The sequence below is a fragment of the Amblyomma maculatum genome, chromosome 11 (assembly GCF_055883805.1).
Source record: "Amblyomma maculatum isolate TAMU_Amacu chromosome 11, ASM5588380v1, whole genome shotgun sequence".
Classification (NCBI taxonomy): domain Eukaryota; kingdom Metazoa; phylum Arthropoda; class Arachnida; order Ixodida; family Ixodidae; genus Amblyomma; species Amblyomma maculatum.
Window position 1 is genome coordinate 65422762 of NC_139354.1, and position 13774 is coordinate 65436535.

Below are 13774 nucleotides of genomic sequence, written 5' to 3' on the forward strand. Positions count from 1 at the left end.
ACATTTAACCTTCTCCTCTAGAGCCATGTTTTAGTTGCTTCACCGGAAAAGATGCTTCATTTCTTCAATGTAGGTGAGGATGGACTAGTTGAGGAGCTGGGCTTTGGACTCAAGAGCCAGTTCCGCTCTTTTTTTTCCTTAAAACGCTAGCGGACTGTTTAAACAGCTTTTTCGTAAAGGCCTCCCACGTAGTTAGCGAAGCCTCGGGCTCTTCTCACCAACGCGCTGTTTTATCAAGAGCTAAGAACCTGTTTTGGAATTTCAAGATGCCGTCTCAATTGTTAATGTGGCAGTTCGTTGGTACGGCTCTGACCAGTCCTTTAGAGCTTGTACCGGTACTGTTGAAAATGGGAATGGGGGCTGTCGGGGCTCCTGGATGACAACTGGTACTGTAGAATGGGCCATGATTGATGTTGAGACCTTCTTCACGCGTCTGGTGCGGTCCGGCTGCACACTGTGTTCAGGTCGAGCTTTTGAAATCGACAGCTAGCTCAGTGCCTCGTTGGCACGTCCCCCAAGGCGACAGGACGGAAACGGGCTGTGATAAAATCTTGAAGGGTTACATCGGAAGACAAAAGGCAGTACCTCCTCCAAATGTCACGTACTAATGACGATGCCTAAACCAAAAGAGAAGAGCCCCGTCGTGATGGTGCAGTGGTTACGGCGCTCGGCTACTGCGCCCTAGGGTGCGGGATAGAACTCCGGCCTCGGCACCCGCTTTTCGATGGTGGCGAAAAGCAAGTTTCCCTTGGGCTTTGCGATGTCAGTGCACGTTAAGAACCCCAGGTAATCGAAATTTCTGGGACCTTCCACTACGGCGTCTTAGATAGCCTTTTTTGAGATTTTAAACCCCACAAACTAAACCAAGCAAACAAACAAACGAACGAACAACCGAAGAGACTGGGGGTCAACTTAGTGAACGTTTTATTCAGCTTAGTTACGGCCGTAAAAGCACTGACCAGGTCATTGATGGCTATAACAGAAAGCTTTCTCGGTGGTCGATGCAAAATTGACCTGTGGCACTCGTCAGCGCTCAATTTAAAAACTGCGAAGAAGCATGTAGATAAAGCGCGATTATGACCAGAGCAAGCTGGAACATTTTTTTAAACGCCCGCCTGTGCCTGGAAGCAGTCTGCATACATTTCGGCGCATCTTAAAAAAAAAAAAAGAAAGTGCAAAGCTGTCTTTCGCGACAGCAGCATGAAAAAACAGTAGAAACTTGTTTTGTTCGCTACCATCACATTGATAATACTGCGTGTTGGCGGCTGTTGAAAAACAGCAAAACATTTGCAGGGTTTACAGTAGTATGGGGCAGCTACTCAAGTCATTGCTTCTGGTCATCAGGGAGATACGGCGAAATTGTGGGAATTCGCTGTTATTAGTGTAATTTTAATAACGATGTAACTTGCATAGCGCTGCAAGATGTCACTAAAATACATCGTGTAGTTGCTGCCCGTAGTTGTCATTTTTGTAGAACAGCAATTTGTTGTGTTTTTAACAAGAAATTACAAAGAACTGCAAGAATCGCGTGGAAGAACCATGGCACATGTCCATGGTCGTGGTGCATTCTTACGCTATCTAAAATATGTGCTCAGCTTACCTTACCAAAATTGGCACATTGATATTCAAATTATTATATTCTAACTATTCGAAATGTTATATTCGTCGTCAATATTTTGCATCGTTTGTGTTTATAGTGACGATGTGACTGCCTTGCTTTGGTTTTCGGGTTCAGAGTCCAAAAGCGACTCCGGCTATGAAAGATGCCAAAGTGGATGGTTCCATGCTTATGCGCGCACTCACATCGCGCTGTGCACGGGCGCCTAGCTTGCCACCCGTAGCGAAAAGTGGCCGCCGAGGCTGGGATTCCATCTCGTATCCTTGGGCACAGTTGTCGAGCGCCCTAACCACTGCACCACCCCGGCGGGTGATAACGACGTCGATGTCACTGTATATACAGAAAGGATATCTAAGTTAAAGCCTTGTTATTATTTCAGATTCTCTTTTTTTTTCTGTTATTTTTTAGGTTCACTAATAGAGGTTTGTATGCAGTTTTTTGCCTCTTTCTGATAGTCACTTTAGCTCTTCCTATTTTACAGGGCTGTTACATGCACACTTATCTTGGTATCAGTTGTTATGGCAAGCCTTTTTTAAGGTTATTTGCAAGCCGTTGGACTGCCCAGCTCTGTAAACGAGTGATTTGACGTTAATGCAAGCCGGAGAAAACTACGTAAAAGAAAAAAAAGAATGTTTTTACTTTTATTAATACAATGATTTCTGCCGAAGAGAATGAGGGAATTCAGGCCATTTCAACTATCTGCTTCTGTATCTATACTCCTCGCTGCAAATAATCTGAAGGTGGGTTAATTCTTTTTGTCCTCGCGTCGACATGTTTCGAAACTCGCTTTCTTCGTTTTTATTGAACGTTCGTATAGTCTCATACACCTTTATACAACATATTACTCTTCCTTTCAATCCTTTTACATTTCTGTTACTTGTGCATTGTTTCCTGCTCATCATTGTCGATGTTTTCCAAACTCTTTTACATCTTTCTATTGGCATGTTAACCTTGAACTGTGCATTCGTATGGGATCCTTTTAATTGATTTCAATAATTTTATTTATTTTGAGTATTTGACCATATTGTTACGAGGTGGCATGACAAGCGATGTAGCATGGCGACACAACAGAAACAGAACGACGTGATGACATGCCGATGAAATATGCTTTAATGGCCAGCGGGCCTAGCGCGAGCACTTCGCCCCGCGCCACTGCCCGCTTTGTCATCTTCGTAGCAATATTTTATTCTTTCTCCTTTTGGATGCCTTGCTTTGATATTTTCTTACAGACATGTTCCTAACAAATTTCATTCCCTGCGTAGCGCATTTTATCTTAATTACTTAATATGCTTAATTTGTTTCTTCTTTTGCTCTTTCTAAATGTGTGTGTAAACCTTGTGTGTGTATTTTGTTTTAATTGCGCTGCAGTATCAAAACCGTATTTTTATTGCTGCGCACATTATATAAAAGATTGGTTGAGTGACTGATTGTTTTGATTTTCGCTTTTAATCAGAGTCTGTGCCTTGTTTTCTATGGTATCCTTACAATTAAAAGCAAAGATATCTCAAGGACATCCTGTATATTTCTGGACGCGTCTTAAAGATCAACGTGGTAGCCATTTAGTAATTGTTTATCCCTAAGATTGAAATTATATATCGCAGGTTTGATGGCATAATTAATGCTTTGCGCTTCACGATTTTTTCACTTATGAGAAGCCAACATGTTTTTGCTGCCGTGATGGCTTTGTGTGTACAGGCCCGGCCACTCCTGTCATATGTGTGAGTTTGAACCTGGATTGCTCTAGCTATAGTTCTAGCTATATTTGGGCGCAGTTCCAGACGGTTATGCACTCCATGCGATGTAATTGTAGGCTAAAGAACCAACAACCTGAGAACCAAAACACACGGCCTCATGCATAAGCTGCATTGAGCTTTAAATCTTTGTGAGAGGTATTTATATCAAGGAATGGCAGTTAAGACATCTTATATTGAATGGTTTAGGTTCTTTCAATAGCTGCTTTATGACTGAAGCGTTTCAGTTGATTAAAGATTCCTCATTGCAAAAAATGACGCGCTGGCACATACTTCTAGGATTGAAATAATGTAAACAAGTGACATAATTTAAACCTTCTATCAAGGAAAAAGATTCAGAAAAGGATGCAAAGCACAAGAATAATGACAATATTTGGTTGTTCTGCAGTAAAATGCTGGCGAAAAATAAGGCCCAGATTCTATGATTTGTCTGCTTATATTTAGTTCTGCTGAAAAATGTTCCGGAACATAAGGTTTGGGTATTTCCATGATTTGTCAGCTTCCATCATAATTGCGAGTAACCTGTAAAATATTGCAGAATAATGTTAACGAAACACTGGAGGGAACTTCCTAGTTTACTGAATGCGCAGAAAAATATTTCTTTTTATATCTGTCTTTGCTCTCATTCTTTAAACATGGACTACGAATACCAAAGGGGAATACACTTGACGACCAGGAAATGTTATTATGAAGAATCTGTGAGCCTGGCCACGAGAGATTATTGTAAAAACTTAGGATCTGCAAAACTATTTATTTTATGAACAACTCGGCGTTGAAGATATGCTCGTCGAGAATAAGAAAGCACTAATCCAATCGCCAGACTTTAACAGAGCCTTTATTGCAGTTGTGCCGGCGTTGTAGCTTATCAATTCTCATCTCTAGGCACGATACTGATGCTAATGGGTAGACTAGGACATACTGGAAAGCGCAAAGAGTAGACATCAGCACCAGCGATGGAGGCCACTGTAAAACTGTGAGCGAAGACAAAAAGGGAATAAACACAATTCACATATATCAGGCTTGAAACATAAACAATAGGAATACCTATCCCACATGTTGCGTATAGAGAACACACGCTGTGGTCGCGAACAATAAGAGTGGTTTCCAAGAGACAAATATTTAGTGGGGATGGCAGATTTATGGCCAGGTGAAAGGTTGACAGATAAGATTAGGAATTATATTAGATTGAAATTGCTTCAGCTGGCATCAGAAAGGTCTCATAGAACGTAAATAGAAGAGTTCGCTGTCCTACTACAAGCGTAGCTGTCCTTGCGGCGGGGATTTAAGCTCGTAGAAATAGGTCTTAAAATGTAGTCACTGTCACACGAAGTAGCTTTTAGACATTGATCAGATGAGAGTGGCATATAAGCGGGTCAAAGAACCTGCCGCTTAAACGAAAGCAGTCGGCCTGGCGGTGTGAACGTCAGCTAATTTTGTCTGCCGCGGCTTCACTTCTAATTCACCGGCATTCGAAAACATTTCCTATGCTAGCTAAATCTCACCGTTCATAAGAATGCTTGACGCATGATGCTTGTTTATAAGATAGGCGATGTTTCGCTTTTCTTTATTTACTTATTTCCTCTCATTTTTCTCAAGAAGAGACAATGCAGTGGTGACAGAATGAATTTTGTTTTGGTGAACCGAAAGGGATCAATGTACAACGCTAAGAAAGAGAAATGTCAGCGATGCAGCGTCATCAGTGTCCAGCCTTTGTATAAAATCCTGTGGAATACAAAGAGACTTCTCTGAAGCTGCCTAACTTGGATAGTATGTAAAAGCTGCTGGTAAACGTGTTTAAGTACTTGAGCGCACTTTGTGAGTCTGAAAAGTTACGAATATTAGGGTGTTGTGGTGAAAGCAAAGGGAAAATTATTTAAAAGAAAAAACAGTGATGGGAGCCTCATGCTTCGCTTGTGTGCAATACTTTCCATTTTTGCTTATAACATGCTGGAGTGCCAAAGGTGAGTAACAGTGGGAAAGTCCTAATATATGAGTACCTAAGAAAAAGCAATCAGAAGGTGTGGAAATAGTTTGTAGGATACATGCTAGCATTCACATGTTACCGAGTGTACGATGGGTAAGAATTCAATTTATTGCAATCTAAAAATTGAAAGTAGTCGTGAGCATTCCAGGTGGTACCTTTTGCTTGAAGATAGTGCTGTATAAGCCATCGTGTGGGGAAAACGGCTTTCGCTGAAACTGTTCCAGTTCGTGCATAAATTTACAATCAATATGTTTCATGAATATGACAAGTGGGAAACAGTGTAGTGAAACATAAAGATTGCGAATGATGAAAAGATTGCCTCCTTGAGAACGTTAACCTGGGGTTAGTGAATAATTCACAAATTCTGACAATTTGAAGATGCATTATATATAGTTAGAAATGAAATGCATTGCCGGAGCCTGGTTTGCATGTTTTCAATATCAGTGATTTGCGTATTTTATTATCATCGTCTACGTCTCGAGTCAACAACAAAAGATAAAGTGTATATATTGCGAACACTGTGTAACACCTGAACACCTGTAAATAAATATATTAAATGTCTTTGTTGCATGCGGCTTTCAGGACCTAAATATGAAGCCGTCGTGTATCCGGAGGTGTTCGAAGGACGCAAAGACGATAGCGTCAGGATCCTAAAAGTACACGATGACTTGACTCTGCACCTGGAACAGAGCTCTGTACTCCACGAGGACTTCTTCGTTCGCTCGTATCGGCAAGGCGTTCCTCAGCACCAATATGTAAGTATTGCTTCGCCTTGTAATGTTCCAAACCTTAGGTATTCTTTTTCGAGTTTGGTGGCGGGAAATACGCATTCCAGGGTCACATTTTGTTTCGCCATAAAGGAATGCCACAATATATTTACTTTAAAGTAAATTCGTTTTCAAGAAACATGTATTTTGGACTCAGGGAACTGCCGAGTTCTCTCGAGCGTTAGAAATAGAGCACCGCACTCTTTCGGGGCGGCCTCAGACTCTGCATTCACCAAAATCGTCGCGCTGACACAACGCTAGCCAAGTTTCGCAAGGGTGGCGACCAAGTGGGCCGTATGGTCCACTGCGTCTCCAACAAGCGGGGGGGGGGGGGGGGGGGGGGGTGTCTCAGAAGCAAGAATGCGATGATGAGACTTTACTGTGGTCGCGGTTTTTATTCGACTCCATACTTGTACTCGCGCAAGCATTATGACGGCATCTTGAAGATTAAGCTCCGCAAGATGATAAGGAGGGCATTCGACCTCCCGAGCACTACCTTCAATGCGAGGCTCCTTGCAATGGGGATGGTGAACATCTATCGGGAGCTACTCGAGGTGCACCTCACTAATCAATGCAAGAGTCTTGACCACACCTTGTGCGGTCGCCGCGTTTTGACCGGCTACAAATACAACACAACCATCACATTGAGGACAGGTTCTTGGAATACTCTCAGAATCTTGTGTTTGAGGTTGGCTAGAACTCTTGAGAGTTCCTTGGACTGCCAGAATATCAAATCAGTTAAAATTGTCGACCATAAACCCTGACTGCTCATTGAGGAGTCAAATTCTAAAGTTAAAGCTCAGCTACTTTGGTCATCTGATGAGAAGAGAGGAGTTGCTGGAGAAAGATTTGATGTTGGGAAAGGTTGAGGGTCACCGGAGAAGGAGTAGGCAGCGAACGCGATGGTTAGGTGGCATCCTTGAGGCGCTGCAGGTGAAGTTATGTGATGTTAGGAAGATAGTGAGAGACCGGAAAGCGTGGCGTGACATGGTCCATAGGGTCATGAAGAGTCGGACACGACTGCACGACTGAACTGAACTGAACTGAGTGCCAGCTTTGAAAAGGAGCACACTGTGCCATGATATAACTGACCACAACTTTCGCTAAAGCCGTCAGCGGTGCCTCTCAATCTGGGCACGGATGCCTGATGGCAGATTTTTAAAATATATTTCTGCAAGCGTTGCGGCAAGGCTAGCTTCTTTGTCGACTTTTTCCTTATTTATGAAGTCGGGTTTTTATTTGAAGGCTTGCCATGTGGCATAGAATGATGCTGTCGTTTACCTTAAAGGAAGGATTGCAGTCTATTTTCTTTAAGGAACCGGAGCAAGCTCCGGCTCTTAATATTTTCCATTAGCCACAAGTGTAAATATTCCTCATTTGTAGCCGGCAGTCCAACTTCTTGTTGCCGTCCTATTCTTGATGGCTGTATTCCTCGGCATGTCCATTCTGGGATTCTCTACGGGGCTGCGGCTCCGCTAGCTCAGACCACAGTGGTGGCCAAAACGGCAAGAGCTTATCCCTCTAAGTTCTTAAACGCTTCGTATAGGATGCCGTCATATCCCGACGTTGTTTTGTTCCTCGAATCTTCTATGGCAGTCATCAGCTCCAATGTAGTAAACGGAGATGGCAATCCTGAATTATCTACTGCGTCCTTTGACTGTGATAGGGCGGCAGGTTGCGCACGATTTGGAAAAACGAGGGCTGCCGCCTGATCGGCAAACTCTTTCGGAGTTATCTGAAGGGCAAGTCGGATACTTTCGGCATGACCTTTATTTCTGTCTCCCTTTTTCCATTCCTCTGAAAGTCCTCCAGAGCATTTTATTGTCCTTATTTGTGGCCAAATTACTTCACCAGTCAGTCCACCTTTGGTGGGCGAGTTGCTTTTCATGGCACGTCAGTGGATTGGCAGCTATTTTTCTTTAAATATTCTCAGGGCGCCGGTTAGGCTCAATTTCCGCTTGTTTTCTACGTGCCCATTATTAGAGAAGATGAAGATAGGGAGTTGGCTGATCCTAGTTTAGAGTTGTAGTGATGGTGTGTTTCTTAAGAACAGCTTAGAATACTGATACCAACGTATCAGTATTCTTGTCGATAATCCTGTCGAACACCATCCCAGTGCGTTAAGGATACATTTATTTTGATTTTTTTATAGTTGCCGGAATAATAGATTTGTGTGTTGGGGTGTGGTCACTGCCCCATGCAAATAATTCGGCCTCCCATTCCGATGCACCAGGGCCCTTCTACCACGTCAAATCTGGATAATGTGTTCGAGTTGTTGGCAGCGTTGCGACACCGGGGCAATTAAGCAGGGTGAAATGTATTTCTATCAGAGCTGTGTGAATTTGATCCCCTTGTTTGAATCATGGTTGTATCCCTATGCCGTATGTGGAGCGTTGAAATTTCCGCCTATTAGTACGGGTGTCGCTGGGTACGTAAACGAATATGTTTTGAGCCATCTGACATAGATTACTTTGCTTATTGATCGTGCGTATAGTGAAACTAGTATTATTGGTGTTATACCTGGATGCTTCAGTACAGCAACGACTTTCTGCTTAATGTTGCACCACTTGCTTAGGTCAGTCGGCGTTTGAGGAATACTGGCCTTCACATATATAGCCACTTTTACTGGTGCTGCATCTTCGTATTCGTTTATTAGGAATGAAAGGACACTGGTAGCGAACATATCCCCTGATGGTACACAACCGTTTATGTTCTTGCAGCAGGAACACCCAAGAATGCAACTTTCCATACAACAACTTCGTTCTTATTTCCCATGCTTGATTCGTGAGCCCTCGACAATTCCATTGTGTTATACCTTGGCGTTGAAGTAGGTGTTAAATTGCATAGGAAGAAACCAGCGAAAACAGACGCAGGACAAGAGGGAAGAAGAGACACACCACAACGCTGTCCTCTTGCCCTGCGTTTGTTTTCGCTGGTTTCCTTTTTATGCAATATGAGCCAACTAGCTCCTCTCACGCGTTACTGTGAGAAAGGGCCCGGATAAAGCGCGGGCGTTTTCTCAATCTCATTTGGTCGGTGCCGCCAGGCTTAGCAGAGAGACTAGCGGGCCGCGGCCATTTCAGAGTTATGATGTGAGCCTTCGATGATTTGGCCGGTCTATGGCCTTAAATTAAGAATAGGGTAATACTCTACTCAAGGCTGCTTTGCCCGCCTTTGCTTTTAAGTGTGCATAAGAATACTGTCTTTTTTTCATTACATATTACAGACTCTATGTCTTCAGAGAGTTTATGAATTCGCGTTCTTTAAGATCAGACGTAGCCGCGTAGGCCTCTAGGCGTTGAAATTTACAAAACTTATTATGCTAATTTAAGAATCCGGCCACCCTCTTGTCAATGCAATACAACGGATCTAATTTGTCAGCTATATGAGTATTAACTTTATATCAAGCAATTAATCCCCACCTTTGTGCTAAGCCTCGAAAGCGCAATACTTACCTCCCTTTAGTACAATATACGGTTCGTTCATCCTCCTGAGCTATCTATGCCCTGTGATATACATTTATGTACACCTAATTTATCGAACTGGCCGCAATAAACGGACCTCACTATACAAGGTTCTAGAATTAAACTTTGATGGTTTCAATTTTCCCTAGCAGCCTCTCCAGAGACCGATAAAATTGGTACCTCTGCTATATCAGAAGCCTTACCGACTACGTGGTCGGTAGGTACAAGGGTGTGGGGAGTGAGAGGCGGCGGTTAATTACTATTATCTTACAAGAGGTTGTGGCCAGTTACTGTAACAGAATGGCCAAATGCACTTGTGGTGTGGGAGTGCATTTTTGGTAGTTATCAGCGGAGTCATGATGCACCTTTAAACTGGTTGAATGTTGCTGATACGCTTATTTTCTGGCTGAATCTTCGCGCCAGGTGGACCGATGCCTCCAAGCCATTGCTCCTCTAGCCTTTATCGATTATTACCCTACTGAAAAAATTTCATGAGGCAATAACCTCAAATTTTCTTACACAGTCTCACTCAAATCACCGTAATAAATCACGTAAGAAATCACATACAAGTTGCATATATTTGCATAACATCTCAAACTTTTCTTGCACATTAACATAAATTATGGAAGATATTTGATGATAATGACCGTATCAGAGTCTATGTGATTTGATGAGATTGTGTGAGGTTATTCATGAGGCAATAACCTCAAATTTTCTTACACAGTCTCACTCAAATCACCGTAATAAATCACGTAAGAAATCACATACAAGTTGCATATATTTGCATAACATCTCAAACTTTTCTTGCACATTAACATAAATTATGGAAGATATTTTATGATAATGACCGTATCAGAGTCTATGTGATTTGATGAGATTGTGTGAGGTTATTGCCCCGTAAAACGTTTCGTTTTTCAGTAGAGAGCAATAAAATGACCCATAGCTAGCAATGTATCAAACGATATCCAATTGTGCAGTTTATAGAATCAAAAGAAATAGATTTGTACTTGTCATCGAAACCCGGCGCATGGATTCTACAATAACTGTTGAGTCGCGCTAACCTTCAATCAGCAATAAGGTAATTTCTTGGAGTTATTCCGGAACAACTTGAACTGTGGCCTTTGGTATTTTTAACCACGCATTATTCTTTATGAGAAAAAATCACCTGTAGTGTACTTTTGTGCGAGTACCAAAAAAAATAGCTTCAGGTGAGCGGTAGTAGTAAACTTTACGAAACCTGACTTTCATATACACATATACGTTGCCAGGTGTATAGGATCGATGACACAATTCAGACTGGTATGATTCAGTACCGCGAAGTCCCTACATACACAATCTTTTGCATTTGATTTCGTCTAATTGATTCTCTGCTTTTCATGTCTGCAGTTTGACGTCAACGCCCTGCAGGAAGATTTGTACTACGACAAAATAAAGCTTGCTGCTGTTTTCTTGACTGATGAGGACGGTGCAATGAAAGTAGTAAGAAGCGCACCTACCTTTCTCATACATTTCATAAGAGTTATCTACGCTCACAATAGCTTATAGCGTCAGATGGACGTATTCCTGTTATCAAGACCTTGCTTGAAAGGGAAATTGTGTTAGACATTTGCGAACTGGAGTTATTCTTTGATTTTCTCCAAGCTTGGAACTTTAACAAGGGACATTAGTGTGCTGAATGCTGTTAAAAGCAGAGGAGAGCACCTGCTCTCTGCCAATTGTGGAATGTTGAGGCAAAAAGCCTACGCTAATATTGGCTAGCCTTTATTTCAGTCCATATTGTTTTATATCATAGAGCTTATTTCCGGACACTTCTGTGTACTTTTCTCTGTTCCAAAAAATTTAATACAATGAAACTTTAGGCACATGAGGTGCCTTTGGAATCGAGGTTGGCGCTGTTTGGAGAAGAAAATTTTGACGTAAATGTTTCTAGTCGCTAGAACTATATTTGAAAAACATTTCACCGCATATCATAATCGTGACTCTTATTGTCAGAGCTCGCTGTTTTCGCGCATAGTTTCCATACATAACTGTTGCATGCAGTAAGAGCGCCGCTGAAGGCGACAATTTAGCGCGTTCATAAGATATATCCCGCAAGTCATTTTATATGTTATTCTTCCGAATACACGATCCCTGAAACCTGGCGCTTGTCTGACGGGATATTTTGGTTGATGGCGTTATTCACGTGGATATATAGATTGACGGTAACCGCTGCAAGCATGAGCGGGAAATAAAAATAATGAAGTGAGTTTCCCGCATAGATGCGAATAGTCGCTGCTCGTGTATTCTTTTCAGCACATCTCTTAGTATAAAATTTCAACTGTGTTGACCCGGCATGGCTTGAAGTCATAACAGGAGCTTATGTCGACAAGGCGATGACAGGCTAACGCAATCTCGTAACTCGTAGGTTTCTACTTTGCAAAAGCGTGTGAAGTCATTGTGGAATCTACGCAAGATTTAGGAGAACCATTTTCCTGACATTTGTTATACTTGTGTACATCATATATATATATATATATATATATATATATATATATATATATATATATATATATATATATATATATATATATATTGTGAAAGAAGGCCAGGTCGAGACGCCAAAGTCGTGACGGCAAAGCAAGGTACGCCGTGTCAGCGTTTTAATCTGATGGAGAACCCAGGCGCGTGCTGGAGCCGGCGCCGTGGGACGATGACGATGGTATGTACAAATGAAAGAAGATCCGTGGAAGGCTCACAATATATATATATATATATATATATATATATATATATATATATATATATATATTCTCAATTTCGCATTGAACAGTGACAATCCACCGTCCGAAACTGTTGGAATAATATAGATAATCGGGAAAGTTGTGTGACATCCTGTTTATATATACATATATAGGGTCTTTTATTTTCTGTTTGCTCCATAGCGCTTCAGCTGAAATCGTTCAGCAGTAATTAATAATTTCCGTGAAATATATGAAGCTTTCGTTCGTTTGTTACCACTAATTGTTTCATGAGAGGGCTAGCAATGCCTTGATTTTTTAAAGAAATCAATGCCTAAAAATGTTGAAACGATAGCAAGAAAACGTTGCTTCTCTAATAACACAACAAAGAGCGAAGTGAAAGAAAGAGGGAGGATTGCATTCCGAACGCCTTTTTGTGGAAATCAAAACATATTTTGTAAAATCACTTTCTTCTTTGTGCATTTCTGACTCTTGTGCAGCGTCCAGATTATCAGAGCGCGGGTTAGAGCAACAAGTTGTAGTTCACTGAACTGTATACTCTAAAAACGTTTCTCTTTGAAGCTGTGCAGTAATCCGCGGGTGCATGATGGTGTGCAGGAAGGTGTCGTTGGACCTAATATGAAGATCAATCCTATTCCTGGGGCCGAACGTTCAGAGGACGGTCGGCATCCACATATGCTGGAAAACATTGAAGACGGTGATTCTGACAAGGTTTATGGTGAGTGTGGCAGTTGGTCTGATCCGTAGTCAAGGGTTTCTAACATATTATTGCTTGTTTCTGTTTTGGTAAAGTGCCTAAGAAAAGTGTGTTGCTTGGAAGAGAAGTGTGTTGCTTGGTAATATTTCAAAGAAACGTTAGTCAAAAGGTATTTAGGGGCCGTAGAACTACAACAGCAAGTCAAGTGAGGATGAGCTGGAGCACAGCTTCCCTCCGCCTACGTCTTCTCTTATCGCATGTGTCATTCCAGCCGTCTTCTATCGCATGTATGAATGCCGTAGGTTATACCAATACAATAATTATATTGTAGTCTCAAAGAAATCTCTGGTTACAGAGCGTTTTAAAAAGGCAATGAAGCTCATTCAACTTAGCATATACCCGGGCTCCAATTATATATATAATGAATCATTTCTTTTCCATTTCAAATCTTTATCTGCATATGTGCCTATGATAACGCAGGCCATTAGGGATGACGTACCCGCGGCTTGTGACTTTTAGATTTATCATTCAATTTACGGTATGCTTTTACCATCTTCAAATGTGACACTGGCATACTGGAGCGACGGGGAACAATACGATGTACTACAACTTCATTGACACTGTTTTCAAACTTCATAAGAAACAGTCAAATTTAGAGAGACACTCTCCGAGGTAGGTTTTTGAAAAGTGACGGTCTGCGGTTACTTTCGAAGCCCAGTAGAGCAAAGTTGAAGATGAAAAAATAAATAGGCACG

General features: G+C 41.7%; 1 protein-coding gene across 1 annotated transcript in view; it reads left to right on the plus strand.

Annotated features, from left to right (window-relative positions):
- Positions 1–13774, plus strand: part of LOC146173997 (venom metalloproteinase Antarease-like) — a 50437-nt gene that overhangs the window by 8922 nt on the left and 27741 nt on the right. Inside the window, exons 3-5 of the mRNA XM_084585318.1 lie at positions 5936–6108; positions 10971–11063; positions 12920–13040. Coding sequence (XP_084441444.1) covers positions 5936–6108; positions 10971–11063; positions 12920–13040 — 387 coding nt within the window. The remainder of the gene's footprint in view (positions 1–5935; positions 6109–10970; positions 11064–12919; positions 13041–13774) is intronic.